The 26,517-nt window shown below is 45.1% G+C and overlaps 1 protein-coding gene across 1 annotated transcript in view; it reads left to right on the forward strand.

Moving 5' to 3' along the window:
• Positions 1-26,517, forward strand: part of LOC135902147 (uncharacterized) — a 154,177-nt gene that overhangs the window by 15,919 nt on the left and 111,741 nt on the right. The window contains exons 3-5 of the mRNA XM_070538356.1: positions 19,039-19,100; positions 22,966-23,130; positions 25,445-25,576. Of these exons, the coding sequence (XP_070394457.1) occupies positions 19,039-19,100; positions 22,966-23,130; positions 25,445-25,576 (359 nt within the window). The remainder of the gene's footprint in view (positions 1-19,038; positions 19,101-22,965; positions 23,131-25,444; positions 25,577-26,517) is intronic.

The following is a 26,517-nucleotide window of genomic DNA, read 5'->3' on the forward strand; positions in this document are numbered from 1 at the left end:
GCGATATTTCCTCCCCGTCGACTTGCACGACTTCCATCTCGGAAGCCGACGCAGCGGATCGGGGCTCCGCTGACGCTTAGGCCTACCGTGCCTTGTCTACCAGCCTGGCTGTCGTGCCGACGTGGCGACGCGGAAAATCTTCGAAAAGTGGCCGGAAAACGGGCTCACCTGCCGAAATCTGGTATCTAGAGAGTCCGTAGAACTTTCGAAAGCAGCTGGGAATACCGTGAACAGGATAGTTGTAGATAATTCGCCGAAAACCATAGAAAATTTGCGGAGCCGGTGCGACGCGCGTCCGCACTCCGTGGCCCCCTAGCGGCTTCCTTGATACATATAATCACATTTTTTTTTTCAAAGGAGCCAAAGCATGAACTTCAAGAACGTTTATTGTCGGGAACTGCCCAAATAATTTGAAAAAAACACTTTGAAAAGTTTGACGTCACACCAACGTGCCGAAGTTGGAACTTTCGCTCGAAAATTGAAGATTAACAGTACGATTTGGGTATTCTTATTAAATGATCAACCTATTATTGCGAAATCAACAAAAATAGAGTGGGGAGAATGCATTAACAATTTAAAATTATTTATTCTCTCTATGTAGTGTCGCTTCAAACGTACCCTGAAAGATTCGCCTAACTAATCACAGAACTGCCTCATGACTAAACGACGTCTCACAAATTTCATACCGCAAGAAATTTTCGCATCTTTCGAGTATTGGTAGAGTTACCACAGCGATACGCAACTTTCTCTCTCTTTTCGCATCCGCCAGCTTGCTAGAAGCTGCAGAGGCGAGAAGGCCAAGAAAGTTCTGCCTCTGCCCCGCTCCCAGTACGGAGCGGGGCATTCAGGCACCCTGCGCTATGATACAACGAAAGGACTCGAAGCGGCACCCCGTGGCGGCTGCGGTAGACTGCACCACACAGCATGCCACAGACATCTCGGAGGCCACGCTTAGCGGACTCAGCTACGTGCCATTGTCGTGTGTAAAGCGGGTGTGCAAAAGTGAAATGTTGTTTCTTTTTTTTTTTTGAGACCCGAGACATGTATATCTTAGCTCATTCAAAATTAGCAAATATGAATTACTCAAAATCTTCTCGCGATCACGATATTAGCCAATAGCGTTGATGGGTCCACATGCTTTGGGTAAGGCTACATGACGATATTGCGGAAGTGAGAGGAAGTAATATTTCGCTGCTTTTGCCACAATATTCTGAATTTTCTTTCCCAACAATATTTGCCCAGCATGTTCACAGCAGCCTCTACAACATATCGCCAACGTTTTCTCACTGTGTTCAAAAAGTGTTTCAGGGCCCCTTTAAGGTAAACAGCTACTGTTTGCCTAGGCTCGGAGCACTCTTTCGTTGCCGCAAGCGCTTCGCGCAATCTTCCTATCTCACCGCCAGCTCCTTTCCGTATTAATTGGCGCGCCATTGAGGTGAAGGATGGGGGGCACGGAGACACACTTATGTGTGGAGCAGTGAAACGAATGCGAGGGTGCGTCGAATGGTCACACCGCAATGGGCAACGCGTTGCATTGCGACTTTAGGTATGGGCTTAAGGTCCTCGACACTGCACAGCGGATTATGAGGCACGCCCTAGTGGTTCGCTCCGCGTTGATTTTGATTACAGGCGGCTCTTTATCGTGCACCGAAATGACGACACAGGAATGTTTTTGCACTGCGCATCAATCAGAATGCCGTCGTCACGGCCAGCATAAAATCAAGGACTTCCTGGTCAGCCTCGTAATTATGTAGCTACAGCGCAACCGAAGCTGGTAATACATTGCAACTGTCGATTCAATTATATAATGATGCCCTCGGGGCCATATATATATATATATATATATATATATATATATATATATATATATATATATATATATATATATATATATATATATATATATATATATATATATATATATATATATATATATATATATATATATATATATATATATATATATATATATATATATATATATATATATATATAGATATATATGGGATGTCCCAACTCTCCTGAACCAAGATTTAAAATATGCAAATGTAACGTAGCTAGACAGAGCCAAAGTAATGTGGGTTGCCGTCACTTGGAGATCTCAGATTTTTCGGGGGGATTCTACCTAATAGAATTAATAGACTTAAATAACTATTCAGCTTTTCATGTATTATATTTAGCAGAAAAGTTTCAATGAAAAAATTCTAGAGCAACATGAAAAACTCCAGGTACAGCTTTCTCCTCTCCATACGTGCTACAAAAACTGTTTCTGCGAGCGCGAAATAAGCCCACGAATGCACGCAAAGCTTGGGTGCTGAAAGTCGTTTTCACAAGACGTGTCTTCAGGCAGCAACTAGCGAAAAATAATCAATTTATTGAATTTTTCGCAAAATACCGAGTCTTGGAGCCGTGCCGCGAAGTAGAGGAAGTGACGTGTCTGTGACGCTGTCTGTACCGGATACCGGCGTGTCAGCCTTCGCCCGCGTCTGTCCACCCCCTAGACGGCGCCGGACGGCAGCGAACGACGTCTCGACTGCACAGTGGCCAGCGGCCGTATAATTTCCGCAAGCGGAGATTGTACCCAAGTCTTAAAAATCGCTCTTTGTGTTGCGTGCTGCTTTGTATGAGATCAGTGAAGCATCTGGCATAACGCTAAAGATGCCTCTACGCTGCTCCGCGCAAGGGTGCGAGAAAGGTATCGTCGGGCGAGACAAGCCGTGTTATGCCGTTCCGGCAGAGCCGAAGCTGCGAAAGATATGGGTAAGCGTTGCGCGCCCATCGCCGCCAACATGGGTACAGTCCATAATTACTATGTTTAGCACAAAACAACGGACACAAAAAAGACGACCAGGACAGGGCGCTACCTTCAACTGAGTTGAGAGTAGCGTCTTCTCCTGGTCGTCTTTCTTATGTCCGTTGTTTTGCGCTAAACAAATTATCGATTCGCACCAACTAGCCCACCAACGCATTCTGATAGGCATCGTCAAAGTGTCACTTTCTATGCTTCGAGGACAGTGACTATATGACGAGCTTTACTTCGCTGAAAAGCTGCGACATGGCAGCGAAAGGGCGCTCTGGCACCGTAGTAGCTGCTTCAATGCTTTTCATCTGGTTATGAAACTTCCGCGTAACGTTACGGGAGAATGAGTGAATGAAAAATGTTTATTTTATAAGGAAAGGGTATTGGAAACAGGTGGCTGGGGCCCCTAGTTCAAGGCCCCCCTGGCCTCAGCAGCCCGCCGTGCTTGGTCGAAGAGTCCCTCTTGGGTCCCCTTTTCCTCGCTGGCGAGCCAGGTCTCTGAATACTCCGTTCTGAATTTTTGCACCGCAATGTGAGGCGTACTAATTCCTGGTGGCCTGAGATCGTATTCCCACGTCATGTGGAAGGAAGTGGACTGGCCTCCGCATCACGGGAGATTGGGTGGATGGCATGTTTTGACAGTAGGTGCGGGTGTGTAATTGTCTGCAGGCGGCGCCACTGACAGTCTTCCCTTATACCTAACTGAGGGTGCGCCGTGGAGTAGCGCTGTCTTTCGCGAATTTGGTGTTCTAGGATATTCCGGGGCGTGTGGAGCGCCTGGGACGGGAGGAGGATATCTGGGTGGGGGAAATTCAATCGGTGAGTCATAGCTTTAACTGCACTGCCCGCTAAGTCATGCCCCGTGGCTGCGATGTATCCCGTCCACCAAATAATATTCTGTTTCTCGTGTAATGTTGTAAGAGGTGGGCGACACTGGCAGGAACGCGCCCGCTAGTGAAATGGCATGCTATTTGTGAGTCTGTGAGGATATAAGTCCCTTGTTTCATGGCTTCTTCGGTTTCGATTGCGAGGTCGACCGCTAGGCCTTCCGCCGTGTTTGCTGAGCTGGTTTTGGCTTAGGTGCAGGTGAATAAACCCGGCCTTCGGGCCGAGCCAACGAACGCCAGCGAAACGTGTGCCACAGCGGGCTGCGTCCATGTAAATTGTGTGTGGTTCAGTTCCGTACTGTATAGTTAGTTGTTTGACTCTGGCATCGCGACGCGATCGGTGGTACAATGGATTCAAGTTTTTCGGCGTAGGCGTTGTGTAGATTTCAGTTCGGATATTGGGGGAAAGGACTACGGGTTCTTCTTCATCGTATTGTGGCCGCACTGGGTACCCTAAGCCACGTAGGACCTCCCTACCCGTGGGCGTGAGGCTGAGTCTTTCTCGTTGCGGCATCAGGACCACGGCCCTCAGCTCCTCAAAGGTGTTGTAGATCCCTTAGGCTAGAAGGCGATCCACAGGTGTTCCTGTTGGTAGTCCGAGGGCAGCGTTGTACGCGACATAGATGAACGTGTCGGCTTGTTCGATCTCGGCTTTACTAAGTGCTGGTTTGGGGTGACCGTACGTGGCTCGGCTAATTACAAAGGCGTGGATTAGGCGGAGTGTATCCACTTCTACGAAGCCTTTGCGATGGTAGGTTACTGTCCGTCGTGCGAAGACTGTTTAAGTATCTGGTCCGCGCGCCTGTTACCCTGTACCCTGAGATCAAGTATGCGTGCTTATGGGAGAGCTTCATATAGAGTCCGCAGTGTACGCACCATAGTGCTGGCGCGAGAGGAAGATGGACTGTACCAGACGACGAAAGAACACCGCAGGTGTCCTATGCGTACGCTCGCTATTGCGCAATGGTCGACTGCCTGTACTGGCGTGTGAATATTGTCAACACAACGTGCAAATCGACACCCTGCTTCTCTTCAGGAACTTAAGCGCAAAAAATTTCGAAACAACTTCAACGCCTTGATGCAACAACGTCTACTGCTGCTGCTCCAAGCCCGTACACATGACACCACGGCGATTGGCGTGCAGCAGCTAGGCGCTCACAATCCTCTAAAAATACAGCCATCCGTTGAAACATATGTGAAATAAGCACTGCGTATCCTAACAGTCGATTCTTCCAAGTTGAATTTCGATGCTTTCGTAATTTCTTTTTCACATTTTTGTTCAGAATCCCTTTAAATCGCGGTCATATGGCAAAGCCGATATGGTGGTTGCATCTATCGTGTTGATCGGTGTTACGCTGGGTGATCTGCGAACGGTTTAGAACCAGGCTGGCTCTGATGCTCCTGACTTTCTGCCAGCTCCGGCTGCCTCAAGGCCGGTGCATTTAAACATTAACACTTAATTTATGGGGTTTCACGTGCCAGTTACACTTTCGGATTCTGAGGTACGCTGTAGGAGTGGGCTAAGGCTTAGTTTTCACGACCTGGATTTCTTTAACGTGCACCTGATGCACACACAGTACACGCGTCTTCTTCCATCGAAATGCGGCCGCTGCGGCCAAGATGGAACCTGCGAACTCGAGCTCAGCAGCAAAACTCCGTAGCCACTGGGCTACTGCGGTTACGTTTAAGGAGCGACACATGCAAAGGATGCACTGCCATGCGTCATTAGCAGGTGTCGCATGTTGCGTAATAGCCCACTCACATCTTTTCTGACTACGTGATAGAAACTTGGTGCAGGTGGCCCTAGCACCTCTGCCTTGGAGTCCATGACTTGTCTGGTCCTTTCGACTTGAGATTTTTGCAGCGCTGCTAGACATATGCTTTCAGTTTAGGGCTGCTTGTGCTAATTCGTATTTAAAGACAAAACAAAATACACTGACTGACGGGTGACTTCAATGCCAGTGTAGGAAAGAAGCAGGCTCGAGACAAGTCAGTGGGGGCATATGGCATAGGCTCTAGGAATAGCAGGAGAGAGTTATTAGTAAAGTTTCCAGAACATAATAATATGCGGATAATGAATACCTTCTTCCGCAAGCGGGATAGCCGAAAGTGTACCGGGAGGAGCCCGAATAGTGAGACTAGAAATGAAATAGACTTTATACTCTGCGCTAACCTTGGCATCATACAAAGATGTAGACGTGCTCGGCAAGGTGCGCTGCAGTGACCATAGGATGGTAAGAATTCGAATCAGCCTAGACTTGAGTAGGGAACGGAGCAAACTGGTACATAAGAAGCCGATCAATGAGTTACCGGTAAGAAGGAAAATAGAGGAATTCCGGGTCAAGCTACAGAACAGATATTCGGCTTTAACTCAGGCAGAGGACCTTAGTGTTGAAGCAATGAACGACAATCTTATGGGCATCATTGAGGAGTGCGCAATAGAAGTCGGTGGCAACTCCGTTAGACAGCATAAAAGTAACCTATCGCAGGAGACGAAAGATCTGATCAAGAAACGCCAATGTATGGAAGCCTCTAACCCTACAGCAAGAACAGAACTGGCAGAACTTTCCTAGTTAATCAACAAGCGTAAGACAGCTGACATAACGAAGTATAATATGGATAGAAGTGAACATGCTCTCAGGAACGGAGGAAGCCTAAAAAAAATTGGAGGCTTTCAAAGTTAAGCCCAGTGGATGCGAAGCATCCACTGGGCTTAAGCTTAGCGTATCCTTAGCGTGTGGAGGCATCTTGACCGCATACACGCCCGGTGCAAAGACGCTGGCGCGGTTGCGGGCACAGAGACTGACGCGACGGCGGGCGCGCGCCGGTTCATCCATGGCATGACGTTACATATCACGTGATGCAGCGATGGTGGCGACGCCGCCGCGTCGCGCGCGACGGCGCGAACCGAAGCGTGGAGGCCTCCGCCGGGCGACGTCCGACGGCGCGATATGAGGCCCCATCTGCAGCCGGTGTGACGTCATCACGTGACGTCACATCATGTGATCTTACTTCAGGGTCAATGGTAGCCAACGCCGGGAGGCGACCGACGGTGCGATATAAGGCCCCATCTGCAGCCGGTGTGACGTCATCACGTGACGTCATGTCACGTGACCTACTTGAAGGTCACTTGAAGGTCAATGGTGGCCACCGCCGGGAGACGACCGACGGCGCGATATGAGGCCCCATCTGCAGCCTGTGTGACGTCATCACGTGACGTCATGCCACGTGACCCCACTTCAGGGTCAATGGTGGCCACCGCCGGGCGTCGCGCGAAGGCCCGAAACCTACGTTATTATGCTTCGCATAAAACAGTGAAGAAACTAGGAATAGTTAAGAATGAGATGTATGCGTTCAGCGACAAAGCCGGCAATATCATTACTAATAGTTCATGTGGCTGAGGAGTTCTATAGAGATTTATATAGTACCAGTGGCAGCAACATTGATAATGGAAGTGAGAATACTCAAGAGGAATTTGAAATCCCACAAATAACGCTGGAAGAAGTAAAGAAAGCCCTGGGAGCTATGCAAAGGGGGAAGGCAGCTGGGGAGGATCAGTTAACAGCAGATTTGTTGAAGAATGGTGGGCAGATTCTTCTAGAAAAACGGGTCACCTTGTATATGCAATGCCCCATGACCTCGAGCGTACCGGGAGCTTGGAAGAACACTAACATAATACTAATCCATAAGAAAGGGGACGACAAAGATGTGAAAAATTATAGACCGATCAGCTTACTGTCCGTGTCCTACAATGTATTTACTAAGGTAATCGCAAATTGAATGAGGAACACCTTAGACTTCTGTCAACCAAAGGACGAGGCCACATTCCGTAAAGGCTACTCAACAATAGACCATATTCACACTATCAATGAGGTGATAGAGAAATTTGTGGTATATGACGAACCCTTATCTGTAGCTTTCATTGATTGCGAGAAAGTGTTTGAGTCAGTCAAAACCTCAGCAGCCATGGAGGCATTACGGAATCAGGGTGTAGACAAGCCGTATGTAAAGATAATGAAAGATATCTATAGCGGCTCCACAGGCACGGTAGTACTGAAATATATCTATAGCGGCTCCACAGGCACCGTAGTCTTCCATAAAGAAAGCAACAAAATCCCAATAAAGAAAGGCGTCAGCCAGCGAGATACGATCTCCACAATGCTATTCACAGCGTGTTTACAGTAGGTATTCAGAGGCCTGCATTGGGAAGAATTGGAGATAAAAGTTAATGGAGAAAACTTTAGAAAGTTGCGATTCGTTGATGGTATTGCCTTGCTTAGTAACTCAAGGGACCAATTCCAATGCATGCTCACTGACCTGGAGAGGCAAAGCAGAAGGGTGGGTCTAAAAACTAATCTGCAGAAAACTAAAGTAATGTTTAACAGTCTCGGAAGAGAACAGCAGTTTACGATAGGTAGTGAGGCACTGGAAGTGGTAAGGGAGTACATCTACTTAGGACACGTAGTGACTGCGGATCCGAATCATGAGACTGAAATAATCAGGAGAATAAGAATGGGCTGGGGTGCGTTTGGCCGGCATTATCAGATCGTGAACAGGAGGCTGCCATTATCCCTCAAGGGAAAAGTTTATAACAGCTGTGTCTTACCAGTCTTACCTGGAGGCTTACGAAAAGGGTTCTACTCAAATTAAGGACGACGCAACGAGCTATGGAAAGAAGAATGATGGATGTAACGTTAAGGGATAAGTAAAGAGCAGATTGGGTAAAGGAACAAACGCGAGGTAACGACATCTTAGTTGATATCAAGAAAAAGAAGGATACGAAATGAGGAAGGAAGATAACCGATGGTCATTAAGGGTTACGGACTGGATTACAAGGGAAGCGAAGCGTAGCAGGAGGCGGCAGAAAGTTAGGTGGGCAGATGAGATTAAGAAGTGTGCAGGAACAGCATGGCCACAATTAGTACATGACCGGGGTAGTTGGAGAAGTATGGGAGAGGCCTTTGCCCTGCAGTGGGCAAAACCAGGAAGATGATGATGATGATGATGATGATGATGATCTCTCCATCGGAGAGACTCTGTGTCTCGCTGAAGAAGCTCGAACCTTGGCCCGCATGCGTACTCTGGCTTCGCAAGAACGGTAGGACCTGCTGTGGACGTAATCATGATGATCATGATGATAATGATCATGTGCTAAATCCCGTGGACGCTGGGCTATGGTTCGAGTCTAGAAGTCTTGCACGTAGTTGTCTTTCTGGAGGAGGTCACTTGATTAGCGACCGCTTGCGAAGGAGGGGGGGAGGGGGAGCGATAGCTAAACAGTCCAAGCCAGAAATACTGCTTTGTTTCTGCGGTCTTCTTCAAGATTCTTTTTAAATTTGAACGCATTTCTTACCAAGAGCGTTGGGCTGAGGTAACCCGGGGCTGGATGGTATATATTGCAAGTCGCTTATAGAAACAAAAATAACGAATTCATGAGATGAAAACTCAGTTTCGTTGTCGCTACAAACTAGAGTACCATATCATAAAAAACGGTAACCAGTTTTTCAGTGACAAGGACAGTCTTGGAGTCAACAGTGATTTCTAAATTTCTAGAAAATTGACAAGGCGTAGAACATGCACATGTATGAACTTCCACCATGCTGGAAGATGTCGGCTCTCACTCTGTACCGTGCATACTGCACTGCCAATAGCCAATATGACAACAGCTTCGCTTTGCCACACGAAAGTGTACTTGCGGGGAACGTTTGTAGCATACTTTCAATGACTACATTATGTCCTGGCCAAAATACCAAACGTCGAGCTTTGCCTTGGAAATGATAACTGCCCTTCATAAATGTGTTCGTGCACTTCTGTGCTCAATGATTTTTGGATTACAACATCCATCCATTATATACAATTCCCTCTACCAGTGTATACTCTAAGGTAAAGGGTTTATTTGGCATTCGAGAACTTTCCTTGCGTGTGGGTACTTACTGCAAATAAATTACTGCAAATCGAGGTCGGCTGCCATTTATTTTGAGGAGCGATCGATTGCCTTCTTGCTTGCAACGCTTGCTGCATGGATTTCAATACCCTGGGTAGAGCCAGTGGTACCCTCCGTTGAAAGAATGAATGAAACCACGTTTATTCCACATTAAAATGCGCCGAAGACGCTGCGGTGGAAAGGGGAGTATTATTAAAAGAGGCGTCGTCATCTACCGTCCACTGTAGATGACGACGACCTCGACAGCATGTCGGCCAGGAAAATCTGCATACCTGGCAGCAATTCTAGTTCTTAGTTATACCTGAACAAACACAGAAAGAAAAAGCGTTGAAGTCGTGGTAGCATGCCAAGCGAGCATTCCACTATGCAAACGTCATCTTTCACATATGTGACATTACGTTGAAATATGCTACGAGATAAACTGGCATTCCAGCTACTCGTTTGTTATGCTCCTAAAAGTTTGGGATAATCTTAACTGGAATGCCGAGGCCCTTGCAGCACATTTTGGGGACGGATATCTGGAAAGTTGCGCCTGTTTGAGCATTTTTCGTTAAGCAGACATCGCTACTCCTTCGAACTTCACTGCTCCTCGGCTTCAACCTCTCAAACCTGTGAAACGTGCGCCCTGATGTCTCCCATAAGCTAATCAGTACATAATAGTAAAGTAGGGAAATTTTCTTTGATGCAATTTTCATAGCCACGTAACGTATCTGAAAAAGTGGCAGAAGGCTAGATAGCACAATTTCTTTGGCGTATGTGTTCCAGATATTGAGAAACACCTGTTATAGAAGCCACCATTAAAAAATACACGATTCAAATGCGAGTGGAGACGCCTCAAAACGATCGCAAATGTAGCCGTTTAGAATGCCGAACCAAAAGAAAAAGAAAGATAACGTTACAATTGCCATTCGCCCAAACTCACGCATGACTCGGAACAAGCGCCTCATCGGCGTTATCTCTTATGTTGAGGACCTCCCGTGATTCCCACAGGGCCCTGAAATATCCGGCAGGTGACGTACTGGGACTTGTGTCATATCCTCTGACCACCAAGTCCAGGCATCTCCTGCTTAGTTGTTATTTGAAGGCTACACCTTAGAAATTAAAGAATGATCAGCCCTGTAGCTTTGCAAAGATAACATCAACAGTAATGACCCTTTTCACGGCAAGCACGTGGGCGCTGCCATGTTTTATCAAGTGGTGACGCGTCCATTGCCTGCCTCAGCTTCCTCCGTTGCCTTCTTGTTTACAATCGATCGTTCTGACGCCGGTGCGGCTTAGCAAACCTCTGTTTCGGGATATATCGTAGACGGTGACTGGGTGGGTGACACGAACCTTTGGCCGCAGCTTCAGAGAACATGTAAAACGCTCTCGGAGCTGATTAAGCTGCTTCCAAACAGCGCGAGCAGTGTATATGGTCATTGGTGTAAATGCGGGGCTAAATATGTGTTCCAAATTGTTCAAACTTTCCGCTTATCTACTGAATCAGAATGAGCGTGTTTTCCTCTTCATTCTTTATTTGGCAAATACTTGAAGCAGCTTGACATACTTGTCACGTTTCTTATCAGTAAAGTTCCTCGGTGTGGTCACTACCTTATTATTTTCTGCTTGATCACTCGAGAGTGTCCTCAGATTCGATAGATTTGTTCTTACAGCGCACAAGGGTTGACACGTAGGTGTCCTGTGCATTGCAAAACTTCGAAGCAAAGATTATACTATCGCTAGTAACTCGCTTAGTTCTGTAGGCCATCACGAAACATTCAGAGTCGACCATTCATGTGCTGTCGCTGTAGTCCGCGATTTAGTGTGCGTATAAAGTGTGCGTATGCTGAAGTGTGCGCCAATTCACTTATTCTTGATACGTTGACGAAAGAGTGGGCGTGAGTAAGCTTGCGTGCCAGTTGGGGCAGATGTGTGTAGATAACGTGCGCGAAAATTTCTATGACAGCAAGCGGAGTTACTCCATTTTTTACTGCTTCACGAGTGGTACTCACTCTTGCCGACGACCCGAGGTTGAATTTCTTTTTTCTTTAGGTTAGCGATACAATGCTGGCCTATGCGTGAAGGACGTTATTCTGGTAGAAAGTTGTGCATCGCGAAGGGCTGGCAATACAGGCTGTCCTGATGCAGCAGTGGTGCATGAGTTTGATCACATAGATTCTTTCGATTCCTTAATGCACGCGGCACTGTTTTCGCAGCCAGCTACTCTACCACAGTCAACTAGTGCTCCATCATTTCCAGCACGATTGGAGCAAAGTGCCTATTAAAAACTCATTTGCATTTCCGATAATTTATCGCGCAAAAGCAAGGATGAAGCGCTAGTGGTTTCGTAACCGTACACTGTCGCTGAGACTACCTGTGGCGTGCCGCCGAAAGCGCCATCTCGTTTCTCTACAATAAACTAATCCACAGGAAGGGTCAGTTATACTACTTAATCATAACCAATATAGCAAATCTGAACTGCTGTTGCTCTCGGGTTTTACAATATAAGAGGGGGACCATATCTGCCTAAATACGAGTAACCAGATGTTAAGGCGATGTTGCATATATTTGGGTAGCAGTAACATTTCACTCCACTTGTGACGTCCCGTATATTTATACGCAACTTTTTTGACAGCGGCATGTATGAGTTCATCAAACTTTCAAGTTTATAATCTTTTTAACCTTGTAGTGTTCTACTAATGACACGTGGCCAGCTATGAAACGAAATTAGAAATGCAAAAAGAAAGAAAATGCAGCGAATATGTATAAAATGTTAACAGAGTGCAGAGCTAATTGCCTCTTCCAGAACTGTTTATCAAACAAAGGCAAATTGATTTCAACAGTTCATGTGAACAAAAATTATTCCTGGTCACCCGTACGTAATCACTGTGAAGTCGTTGATTTATGGGCGCCCTTAATTTACGCTAATTTCGCGTTCGAATAACGTAGGGATATTTAAGGGGACGTGCTACTTTATATATAGAAATATGGACAATATGCTGAAAACTAAAAAATATTATTGGGTCAGCTAGGCCTGCCGGCGATAACGCCTAAAACGTGGTGCACTCGATTTATTTGGCCTTTGAAGATTGCTGGCTCCAGGCTGATGATGATGATGACGATGATGATGATGAAGATTGCTCTACTCCAGTACGCTCAAACGCTGTGAAGAACACGTGTATCCGAAATACCACAAAGACAGGTAAACGAGTGCAATGCTTTTCTTCATCATCATCATCAGCAGCAGCAGCAGCAGCAGCAGCAGCAGCCTGGTTACGCCCACTGCAGGGCAAAGGCCTCTCCCATATTTCTCCAGCAACCCCGGTCATGTACTAATTGTGGCCATGCTGTCCCTGCAAACTTCTTAATCTCATCCGCCCACCTAACTTTCTGCCGCCCCCTGCTACGCTTCCCTTCCCTTGGGATCCAGTCCGTAACCCTTAATGACCATCGGCTATCTTCCCTCCTCATTACATGTCCTGCCCATGCCCATTTCTTTTTCTTGATTTCAATTAAGATGTCATTAACTCGCGTTTGTTCCCTCACCCAATCTGCCCTTTTCTTATCCCTTAACGTTACAACTATCATTCTTCTTTCCATAGCTCGTTGCGTCGTCCTCAATTTGAGTAGAACTCTTTTCGTAAGCCTCCAGGTTTCTGCCCCGTAGGTGAGTACTGGTAAGACACAGCTATTGTACACTTTTCTCTTGAGGGATAATGGCAACCTGCTGTTCATGATCTGAGAATGCCTGCCAAACGCACCCCAGCCCATTCTTATTCTTCTGATTATTTCCATCTCATGATCAGGATCCGCCGTCACTACCTGCCCCAAGTAGGTGTATTCCCTTACGACTTCCAGTGCCTCGCTACCTATTGTAAATTGCTGTTCTCTTCCGAGACTGTTAAACATTACTTTAGTTTTCTGCAGATTAATTTTTAGACCCACTCTTCTGCTTTGCCTCTCCAGGTCAGTGAGCATGCATTGCAATTGGTCCACTGAGTTACTAAGCAAGGCAATATCATCAGCGAATCGCAAGTTACTAGGGTATTCTCCATTAACTCTTATCCCGAATTCTTCCCAATCCAGCTCTCTGAATACCTCCTGTAAACATGCTGTGAATAGCATTGGAGAGATCGTATCTCCCTGCCTGACGCCTTTCTTTATTGGGATTTTGTTGCTTGCTTTATGAAGGACTACGGTGGCTGTGGAGCCGCTATAGATATCTTTCAGTATTTTTACATACGGCTCGTCTACACCCTGATTCCGTAATGCCTCCATGACTGCTGAGGTTTCGAGTGAATCAAACGCTTTGTCGTAATCAATGAAAGCTATATATAAGGGTTGGTTATATTCCGCACATTTCTCTATCACCTGATTGATAGTGTGAATATGATCTATTGTTGAGTAGCCTTTACGGAATCCTGCCTGGTCCTTTGCTTGACAGAAGTCTAAGGTGTTCCTGATTCTATTTGCGATTACCTTAGTAAATAGTTTGTAGGCAACGGACAGTAAGCTGATTGGTCTATAGTTTTTCAAGTCTGTGGCATCTCCTTTCTTATGAATTAGGATTATGTTAGCGTTCATCCAAGATTCCCGTACACTCGAGGTCATGAGGTATTGCGTATACAGGGTGGCCAGTTTCTCTAGAACAATCTGTCCACCATCCTTACCTGATTCTCCCCAGCTGCCTTCCCCCTTTGCATATCTCCCAAGGCTTTCTTTACTTCTTCCGGCGTTACCTTTGGGATTTCGAATTCCTTTGGGATTTCGAATTTCGATTATCGTCGCGGGTGCCACTGGTACTGTATAAATCTCTATAGAACTCCTCAGCCACTTGAACTATCTCATCCATATTAGTAATGATATTGCCGGCTTTGTCTCTTAGCGCATACATCTGATTCTTGCCAATTCCTAGTTTCTTTTTCACTGCTTTTAGGCTTCCTCCGTTCCTGAGAGCCTGTTCAATTCTATACATATTGTACTTCCTTATGTCAGCTGTCTTACGCTTGTTGATTAACAAGAACAGCTTAGAATGCAACAAGCTTAACAAAGATTAACAAGCTTTTAGAATGCAGAAAAATACAGCCGCAAAACAATGACAGCACACATACACACGCAAAATATTTTTCTCCCAGACGTGCCAATCATCGCGCGCGGGCAAGCCGATGCATTCATTGGTCGATAAATGACGCAAGAGAAGGGTTGCATGAAGAATAAATGTGACTGAAGGGACACAGAGAAGAGTAAACAGACTGAGCTGTTTCGCTAACCGTAGAAATGATAAGAAAAATGCAAAGGAGTTGCGTTGCCCCAATGAGCCTTACGGCACAAGCCCAAAAATGCGACATTTAGGAGCTGCGAATATGGCCGGAGTTCGCGATTCGCGCACAGTAGGGGGCACTAGATTAAAGGGTTTTACAGTGCTCATAATCTTCTTCGACTTACGAAATTCGAACATCCCCATGCGTGAGTAATACATGAAGAAGTCTACCTGTAAATAAATATGGGAATCGGCCTTCTCCCCTGTACAGGTTGCATTATCACTAAATAAATTGGAGGTTAAAGCAACACTAACGGCAAGTACTGAGTCGACGTGGACTGTTTAAATAGCATTCCGAAAACCTCGCAGCGCTTGTTTCTTGGCAAGAAAAGACGTGGTTTACGAGAAAATTGCACCTGAAGGGTCCAAAGACTATTATGGCAGTACAAATCTCCCTCTGCCCAAACGGAGAGTGGTGACGTTGCATACAGCGTCACCGCCCTTTGCTGCCGTCAGTGAGTCAAACGGCGCCCGATATAGAGCGCTACAGTTTTTTGCATAATGTTCAAATGCGCGGTCAAGTGGCGTGGACCATTCAGACATCCCGCGAGGAAGTGGAATTCTCTGCTACTGGCAGTTTCTGAGAGGTTCGCGAGTCAGCAAAACCAGCGAAGCACTGGGGGATAACCAAAATGCTGAAATGTGAAAGTGCGGGCGCCGCAGAGCCGAGCGAAAACGAAACCTTTCGGCCACCCACATCATTGTCTTATTTGTTATTTATAAAAATGGACTAAAACTTGGCAAGTGGCATTTTCTTTCGTCTTATAAAGCAGTACAATGATGCTTTTATAACGAGTGGTTGTCTCCTAGTGACAAAGCTTTAATGATCAGTGCCTTCGTCATCGGGTAAATACTTCGATTCCCCGCGAGCGTCTTCAGTTGTGTCCTGCAATGACCTTAATTGCTCGATTACTAACGCTCTGTTTGCAATAATATGGACGCGTTGGAGATTCTCCAGCACTTACCTGTCACTTTAGCTTCACCTGTTGATGCGTTTAGCGTCCCTTTATTTTTAAATTTTAAGCCAGATAAATCAAGCTTTCGAGACATGTAAACTCCACCTACGTAACCGTTTTATTATTATTATTATTATTATTATTAATAATAATAATAATAATAATAATAATAATAATAATAATAATAATAATAATAATAATAATAATAATAATAATAATAATAATGTTTATTGCCACACAATATACAAAACAACACAAGCAGGCCGGTCTAAGCCTTAGTTGGCTTATAGGACCGTGCCAATGAATATGATAGACAAGGCAAAAGATGTACAAAAATTGATGAGAGAAAAAGAAAAAAAACAAATAATAATAATAATAATAATAATAATAAATAGTAATAATAATAAATAATAATAATAAATAATAATAAATAATAATAATAATACTTGAAGTAGGCTCCGGGGTTCCGGTAATAATAATAATAATAAATAATAATAATAATAATAATAATAATAATAATAATAATAATAATAATAATAATAATAATAATAATAATAATAATAATAATAATACTTGAAGTAGGCTCCGGGGTTCCTCAGGGATCTGTGCTTAGTCCTTTATTGGCTTTAATTTGTGTCCATGACCTGCCAAAACATGTTTCCTCTAGTATTCGTCTTTATGCTTACGATTGCATCTTATACGACGTGATTGACTCCCCGAATATTTTTCAGCGATTAAACGATTCCTTTGTCTCTTTCGGTCGGTGCTTGGTATGAAAAATGGAAAATTAACATTAATTTAAAAAAAACGGTTGTTTTGCCCTTCGCGAAAATAGCAGCACCTGTAATTGCGACATATTCCTTGAATGGGTCACCTTTAACCAGAGTTCGACAATACAAATACCTTGGCGTAACATTTACTCACAATCTCTCATGGACTGCACACATTGACCAAACATGTTCAAAGGCCCTAAAACAGCTTGGATACCTACGTCGTCCTATGCAAAAGGCTCCGAAGGCAAATAAACTTTTAATGTATAAAACTCTTGTTCGCCCCATTATCGATTATGCCTCAACTGTCTGGTCACCACATAACCCAAAACAACATAATCAAACTAGAAGCAGTTCAGAAAAAAGCCGTCCGTTTCATTTTACATTGGTATGACCGCTATTTTTCAGCCTCGCCTGCCCTCCCTACGCTGAAACTAACATTACTTTCAGCACGTCGTGATGTGAAATCATTAAAATTTTTGCACAACATAATTAACAGTAAAACACAACTTGCATATCTTTCACCAAGCCTTCTTGCACGCGTAATTTCCACGATCTTCCTCTTAACCCTCTCTATGCCCGTACAAATATTTTCAAGTACAGCTTCTTTCCCCGCACAATAGAAGTATGGAATTCTTTACCTGGCTGCCTTCGTTCACTCCCGATAAGCGAATTCGAAAGTGCTCTCTATGAAAACCACTATGTGTGACTACTTAAATCCGGTTTAGTTTATACTTTATGTGTGCGTATTGCTGTGTCGTTGCTTTTTAGGAATCGATGAAAACAATTTGTAAGATGTTGTAAACGATTGTAACGATGTTGTAAGAGTCATTGTTGATTTCACTTTATTTTTGTTCAACACTGTTTTTACCCCCTCCTGCAATAGCCCTCCCATGGGGCCGCAGTATGTACAAACAAATAAATAAAATAAATAATAATAATAATAATAATAATAATATTAATAATAATAATAGTAATGTATTGCACAGTTACAAAGAACACAGCGTACAAATGAGGCCTGCCAAAGCCACATAGAGCTTGAGTGGCAGTGCCTGGCAGGCAGCACAAACGACTTTGAAAAGTAAATGACACACTTTTTACATTCTGAGAACGTCCATAGGAGAAAAATAAAGAAAGAAGGAAAGAAAAAACTGTAACGAAAGTAAAGTACTAAAGGCAACTAATTGAGTACTATCGGCGACTAATTGTAAATTTGCCTGAGTGTCTTTTTCAACTTGAATTTGGTTTGAGCGCACAAGACACATTGAGATAAATTATTAAAATATAGAAGAATATAGTTGTCTCGTGTTCTCTTGTGATATTTTGCAAAACACCCGAGTACGAGGCAAGGATGTTTAGCAAAACATTGCAAAACCAATGCGAGACATTGCATTGGTTAGCTTGTCATTTAGCAGTTTATTTTTTTCTCACGCTGCTTATTGAATTGGATATAATTCTTGGGTTTTACTTGCCAAAATCACAATTTCATTATGAGGTACGCCGTAGTGGGGGACTCAGGAATAATTTTGACCATGGGGTAACCTTCAACGTATTCCCAATGCATGGGAGAGGGGTGTTTTTGCATTTCGCCCCCATCGAAATGCCGCCGCAGCGGCAGGGGTTTGATCCCGCGACCTCAAGCTTCGCCGCGCAGCACCATAGCCACTAAGCCACAGCGGCGGGTACCTTGATGCTCATGAGTGCTGTGTTACGTTTGCTTGCCACTTAAAATTGTACGATTTCTTTTAGCTTGCGAGCTCTTTTATTCTAAGAATATCTATGAGCAAGAAAATGGCGCATCAGGCCCTGTTTGTAATCAAGACCACTTGGTGCTGTCAAGGATTCCTTCCCGTTCACTCTTATTCACAGCAGTAGTTACATCACAACTATTTGTACCACATTTCGCAGAGGTAGGGCACTAAATGATTGGTTGGAAATAGCAATCTATCATGTTCCTCAACTGCAATCGTACACTAAACTACTATAATGGCCCCCCGAACAAGGAATGGTGTATTTACCATATTGAGCTGTGGTACGCGACCTTAGAAACTCGTGTTTGTTCATACTGTAAGGTGTGTGCAGCGGACGACTTTTCCGGCTTCCGCAGATACTGCAGCCTGCCCAACCCAACTGGGATGACTTGGAGTCATCACTCGCACAGAGAGTGGTGCTTTTCTAGAAACCAACACCATACCACCAAACACCAAACCAACAACCATAAGGCTGTGGCTACTTTTGAAATTTCAAGCGCAGAGGATTCACATCGATGTTAAAGTTCTGCGGCGCAACTTGACCAATGCTAAGGGAAAACCAAATAGCGTACGGAAAATTTGCCGCCCCCGTTTACACTTATGGCATGCGTCTTATTTTCGTTATTTTCAGATTGACAACAGTGCCGGCGAACGCGAACGGATCCCTCGCAGATAGAGTGAATGGCGTTGGTGGTGAGTGAACGCACGAAGCCTGCACTAGCTGTTATAGCGTGAAAGTTATTCTCCGAAATTGGCACTGCTGATTCTAAGCATAGGAAAAAAAACGATTGACCCTAATTTTTTTCGCGTGATACAGTTTAATTTAAATACCACCATAAGATATTCTCCTACAGTTTCTTGTAATACCGGAGATATGACATTGGCTAAAGCACATATTACAAGAACGCTCGCGTCTCTTTAAAGCGCTAATAAGCATGCGTTCAAGTGTGCCTAGCAACCTAAACCATTATATACCTTACCAGTGACGTTGCTGTTATACTACGCAAATTACATGGAGAAAATGTTTGCGTATCTTCGCACACGGCCTAAATACTGCAATTCAGTTTTTATTGTTCTTGTCAAGCGTTGTATAGGAGGCTCCCAATCGATCTTTGACCCCGGGACCTCCTTGTGTGTGAACTGAATTGAATGCAGTGTACCTTTTATATAATATATGCTATATAATAGTATAGGTTGATTGATTGATTGATTGATTGATTGATTGATTGATTGATTGATTGATTGATTGATTGATTGATTGATTCTTCCATGTGCTATCATTTTCGCCGTGGAAGCCACACGCATCATATATCGAGCGCAGAATGACAGCAACTTGATCTAGTCAGAATGGATTAGCCGTGAACGAAAAGGACGCAGTGCACTCGCGATTGAAGAACGATTTAATTCCGCGCAACTGCTGGCGCTTCCACTCGAAACGCTACCTCATGTCAAAAAGCAATATATAGCACATGAGCCGGCACTTCGAATGGACTTCAAAGGGCGATAAAGATACAATGGGCCTTACCAAAGCTTTATTTTCATTAAACCAATATATTTTTTTCTGTCTGCACATATGTCTGGCTGACTCTCGCATTCGTCACCCGACTTTTGAAACTGAAAAGCTTCCATAATTTTACGAACTTCTATTAACGACAGAAAATTCCTGCACAACCAACCTCAGGATGAATATTGACGTTATGCGATTACCATTGAAGAATTGAAGCAACACACCGTGATACTACCACGAACACGCGTCATGTCTGAGTCGTGTATGTAGTCAGACAGTGTCTTGCTCTTTTTCCAGTTGCCGCTGCTGCTTGAGGCAATTAATAGTTTCACCAGTGTATGCTTGGTATAGTTGTGTAGAATCTTGTAGGGTAACTGTGGGGCGCTGCAGAAGAATGTGATGATGTGTAATGCTAATTGCAGTTCACATCAACAGCCGTTTTCCTATTCGAGCTCGCACTGCTGCTTGCGGACACAAGCAGCAGTGACCGAATCGGCATCAGAGCCATTGAAGAGCTACGCATACCCCGCACATACACAGTGACTCAAGCTGACGTGGTGAGAATCAGGTTCATTGGAGAGCTGCACATAACCAATGTAACATATCCAGTGGCACAACATGATACGACATTTGGTTTGGAACCCGGCTCCATTAGGACAGTAGTGTGATGTTCGATCCCTTTAGACCCTGGACTGTTCAGGGACCCAAGTTGGCGGAAAAACGGTTTGGCGCGGACAAACTGACTGAAATACAAATATGCTGCAAACTGTCTGAATTTTCCTTGGGATGCTCATCGCATTACAATTAACATTCCTTATATAGGCCGATAGTGAAACATTATAACAGCCACTGAGATGTTTTATTCAATCGCTGAATGATTTTAATACGTTAGCATTCGTTGGTTACTTCATGCAATTTCCAAGGCCAGTCTATGCAGCTATGTTAGTTTGTTTGTATCTAACCGTTTTCCCGCCTACTTTGGTAACTTGGTAGTCCATGGTCGAATGGGTAGCGTAACCGGATGCTGTGCTGAATCAACAGGGCTCGAAACCAACCATAGAATCAGCTTGGGTAAATAAATATGTGCCAGTGTGTACATACGTGCCTCCCTTCGACGAAGCTATTTCACGCCGACTTTAGTCGCTGCACAAGCAGGGCTGAGTAAGCGCCACTATTCGAAGAAACTCTTCGACGCCTACTTGGATATACCACTGGGTGTGTGCCACTCGGTCTGTGCTGGTCTTCAGTGAACCTCTCTGATGCGAACTTGGGTCACTGAGTATGTGCCAGTTGGTGTGTGCTGCTCTTCAATGAGCGTCTTTGATGACAACTTGCGTAACTACGTATGTGCCACTGGGATTGCGCCACCCTAAATTGACGAAAAAGGTGCCTAAATTTCTCCGATGGTGTGCGAAACCGAAGCCACGTCACATGAGTTCCTCAAGGACAGTAACCCGACGCATTTGCACGCTGCGTCACAAATATACTGGGTGCGTGCTGCTTTCAGTGAAAGCCTTTCTCACCAACATTTTAGTGATCGGCGCCACGCATGTACTGGATATGTGCCGCTATTTCGTAAACGTCTCGCCAACTGTGTGTGTGCCGATGAGTGTGCGACCAAGCGAGGGAACAATTCTCAGCATTCGCAGACAACGGCGCGCCACGCTTGTCGTCTCGGAGACCACGCGTGGCCTTCTCGCTAGTGCCATTAGATGGCGCAGCGGGGCCAGAAAGAAGCGCAAGGGCCAGGAAAGAAGCCCGGTTGTCGCATGTCGTGTTGCTGTGCGTTGGCACGCGCGGACGCCCCACGCATTTTCGAGGAGGTGACGCGCAGGCTTCGAGACGGCGGCGCTAGATGGCAATGAGTGTTCTTAGGGAAATGCGAAAGAGTTTCTCTGCAGTACACACCCATATAGAATTCGTTTCGACGGCAGCAATACCTTGCGTCAATGTGTTAAGTGCTAGCGCATTATCACCTACAGTCTTCGTAAGGTAGGTTGTGGCGCTAACTTTTAATTAAAATGAACTTCGTAAATCGACTAAAGATAAGTAACGGACAAGTTAAAAACAGCATTTTAACCCTTTTTCTGTACAACAAACGCTTGCGCGTGGAAACTAATATTGACATGAGTACGAGAACCACAATGTATTGAACACCGTTTCATGACGTCGCTTTACGAAAATGTAGGAAACGCTGGACTGGCACTCTATGGTAGCTCTGCAAAAGTACCGAAGGCCAGACTCCCTGTTCGCAACACGTTTCCATTTGCTAAACCTTGCGAAGCCGTCGTCTAAAAGTGAATCCTCCAGCGATTCGGTATTAGCGAGGCAGCACCAGTATAAAGGCGGTGGTCAGTATCGCGTAGCAATAATCGCACTTGTTGAACTTTATTTTTCTTTTTTATGGAGAAAAGAAGGGGACAGTTGAGCAGGATCAGTGGATGAGGAATACGAGAATTCAGTGCTGTCGCGGACGCTACTATGCCGTACGTGTCAGTCAAAACGAAGCAGCTGCCCGGTATGTCCTGTTGCAAACCGCGTCTTTCCGCAAAGCCTTTAAAACGGGGAGCGCCATCAAGCTCAAAGAGTTGAGTAGCCCTGTTGGCTTATGTGTCCGTTATGTGTTTGTTACGGATCCGTATTTCTCGTGGACATCTTCAAAAGAAAACACGTTCATTGAACACTGATGGCTGAGCCATCGGCCATGACACCTGCTGCTACAACAAAACGTCACGTGCGCCGCGAAATCAGGATAATGTAAAATCACTTCCGGAAGTTCGCGACCGAGAGACAGCTCCTAGATACCATGCCTTCATTAGTTACAGGAGTCGGTAAGTGGACTAAAAGTGTTCTCGCTAAGGACACAGCATCGCAAGACTTGGCAAATAGGCTATTGCCTCGAGCTATTGCAGCTTCGAGACTATGGCAAATAGGCTATTGTTTCAAAACACGGCCCTGGTGCTACTTAAGCTACTATTTTGAGCGCAGTCGTCACCCTCGTTTATTCGCTTGCCTATACCGTAAGAGGTGTCTATGAAAATGTCTGTGCAGCCGCTTTCTTTGGGAAACGCTGTCTGAACGTGTCCGATTGCTCCTCCCGGTTTATCAAGGGCATGACCTGTAACTCGGACGGGGACGGCGAACCCGGGAACTGCACTTGCCCCGATTACACTCCGCTGTTCCTGGAGGAAGGTGGCGTCTACAAATGCAGCAGGGGTGATTATTATCGTTGTCTTGATGCTCTCAGTGCGATGGTAGGGAGCCTTCATACACATCTAAAACGGCGTGGGCGTGGATGTGAAGGCTCCCATTCAGGACGAAGTTCACTGGACATGGCTGGCAAACAGACTTTGGGCAGTTTCTTTGGGGTATTTATCTTCCAAGTAAACTTATCTTTTTTTAGGCGCCGAAAAACCTATTTCGTAATGCTATACAACCAATGAGTGGCTGAAATCGCGAACGTTGTGTGTGCTGCGTGAGCTTCGTGCCCGTAATATGCAGGCAGCCTCCTCAATTTCGGGTATGGTGTTTTCACAGTAGGGACTTCCGCAAAACAAGGAAGTGTTCGGCACAGGCACGTTGCCTTCTGTGTCATCTTCTGCTCGGAAATAATACCTCTAAATATCGCACCAGTAGTTGTGAATGCACACAGCGCATACCCGTCTACATGTGGTGCTAATGTTTTCGAGCCCTTCTTTATGCTACGCGATGCTAATGAGCACGCTATGCCGAATTACTTTTTTTAAAAGACTGTGCTCATGTACCGTGCATACGTTAAAGAACCCCAGCCGGTCAAAATTATTGCGCACTCCCCCACTACGGCGTGCCCCACAATCACTGAGCGCATATCGTGGTTTCGGCCCGCAAAATACAAGAAATAAAAAATTCTTACCGAGTACATAATTTGTAAAAATCGCCTGTGATAACAAAGTTTAGATAGATTACTTAATGAGACACACATGACTTGCACGAGAAGTTGAAATAGATAATCCACAAATTAGCATAACTTGAAATATTAGGTATCCAAAAAATTAGTTCATGGCACGTACTGCAATTCACGAATTGTAGCCGGCAAGTTGACAGGCATATTCGCATGGAACGAATTCTTACGAGTAGTTATCGTTCCAGTTATTCTTGTGCTTCAGTGCATAAAGCGGTGTTTTGTTAAAAAATATAGATGAAACAACAGAGAATTTTGCGGCAGTATGAAGGGATATAAGCTCAAATCCAAAACTCGTTCAGGATTTGTTCCAAGTGAATATGCCTTGCCAGCACCTCCACGGCTACGATTTGTAAATTGCTATACATACCGTAAAATATTTAGTTGAAAACGCGGTCAGTTGAAATTTGCAGAGTAGTCGACTGTGCATTTCGAGTTATTTTGCAAGTAATGTACGCTTCATCGACGGATCCATTTGCAAGATCAGAATCGTGCTATCTCCGACAGGCAAAGTAACAGTTTTTAATTAGAAAAAAAAATCGATGAGCTGAATAGCCAAAACAAAATCACCTCGCAGCACAAGTCACGTTTTTTGTAATAATTGGTACTTAAACCTACATTAACCACGGACGCTATATATTGTGAACACACGATAGATAAATGTCTAGGTGAATGTATAAGACTATTAAACGCACAGTTCCAGTGCCCTAGAGATAAAAGCATGGGCCTAACATGTACGGTACGCTTTGACATCCGCTAGTATCGCTGATAAGAAAGTAATACCGGTGCGATACAGCTCGATTGTTGAACACTAACTGTGTTCAAGAAAGGAGTGTTCAAGAAAGAGTATCGGGTTTGCGCATGCACGATTGCTAAGGTCGCGCTGAGCCTTTTGTCACGCGTGGCTAATAAATTCAACTACATTCGTGGTAACTATTTCCAAACCTACCGCCGATGGTCTCATTGCAACTATCCTCTTGTCCTTTGAGTAATGTTCCCTGCCTTTTTGTGTGCTCTATTTGGTTGCGTGTTTCGTAAACATTTATGTGCTTTACAGTCGTCCGCATTTTATGTCTACCGTTCGGAATAATAATAATATTTGGGGTTTTACGTGCCAAAACAACTTTCTGATTATGAGGCACGCCGTAGTGGAGGACTCCGGAAATTTTGACCACCTGGGGTTCTTTAACGTGCACCTAAATCTAAGCACACGGGTGTTTTCGCATTTCGCCCCCATCGAAATGCGGCCGCCGTGGCCGGGATTCGATCCCGCGACCTCGTGACCGTTCGGAATTGGTGGGCCGCGATGCAAACAAATCAGTTTTCGTGCGGCCCTAGCCGGTTTGATAGACAATGCTTGCAAACAGCCGTAGTGGCACGGACGCTCGGGCCGTATCCAACCTCGCACTTTGAGCTTAGCAGCTGCTATGTTATTACACTTTCTTGGCTCAGCAGCTACGTGCTCGAGCGCTCTAGGCAGAAGTGTAGATACGTTTATTTTAATACATCACCCACTCTGAGAAAGCTGCTGTTTCAGCATCTCTGCCTATGTCTAACGCTGATCTGCTTGCTTCCACCGACGTCTCTCAGCCGGCGCCCTGGGCAGCAGCTGCGAGCGCGTGGAGCAATGCCGCTACAACAACGTGTACCTGCTATGCCTCGATGGAAAGTGCATCTGCCCCAGTCCTATGCGAGTCAAGCAGGGATTCAAGTGCATGCCAGGTGAGTGATCGGCACTCGCGGACGCACGCCTTGTCGTTTCACATTTGCCTACGCAGGGAATCAAGCTGTAGTACTTAGCGCACTCGCAAGGGAACACTGCTCTGGCAGTACCTGCTGCCCTGCCAGCAGAACATCGGCGCCTGTCTTCTGGCAAGAGACAGTGCCAAAATAGCGATTCTAAAATGCTAATATTTGGGAAGGGAGAAAAGCGTTATCACAGGCAGAAATCCCAATGTTAGGTGGCATTCATGTCATAAAAAACACAAGGTGGCCGCGGTATCTTTAGATCCAAGTGAAATTGAATTCGTGATAACCTCTTACTTGAGGCAGTGGTTATTGCGAAGTTGCCTTCATGCACATCGTTGTCGTCTTGAAGATCCTATGTAATTGTGAAATACCGATCATTCCGTGACCCCAACTACGGTCCTCGGCTCGTTTAGCTGGACTCTACCGATCTTGTGCGTATGATGGCTTCGGGTAATTACCCCTGAACCGGGCTGGTACACACATGAAACTTTTTACGCTAGCTGCACTTGAGAGGAAGTGGTAGCCAATCTTAATCTAGTACGAGGGCGCTCGGTAAAGGGCAGACAACAATTGCAAACGAAAAGCTTTGTGAATTCAACCACGGAATTTCAGAGAGCCAGGAAACCGGTACCGCTATGCTGCTACCGTTCATCGGCTTTCTTTATTTAAACTTTGTTAGAGAATGACATTGGCAAGTTTCTTCCCTGTAAGACTGCGCTATTCTAAGCCGTCGTTCAGTTCTTTAATGATAGAATGACGAGCGGCAAGACAGCAAAACCAGTCTTCACATTACGAGCGTGTCTTGTGGCCATGTCAAGACCATTGTTCTTGCGGTACATAAAGACGGCCTGCATCGCATTAGGTGAAGATCAATGTTCCGCAACATAGACACCAATAAGATCTTCCCGTGCTGC

Source organism: Dermacentor albipictus, chromosome 5, assembly GCF_038994185.2.
Source record: "Dermacentor albipictus isolate Rhodes 1998 colony chromosome 5, USDA_Dalb.pri_finalv2, whole genome shotgun sequence".
NCBI lineage: Eukaryota > Metazoa > Arthropoda > Arachnida > Ixodida > Ixodidae > Dermacentor > Dermacentor albipictus.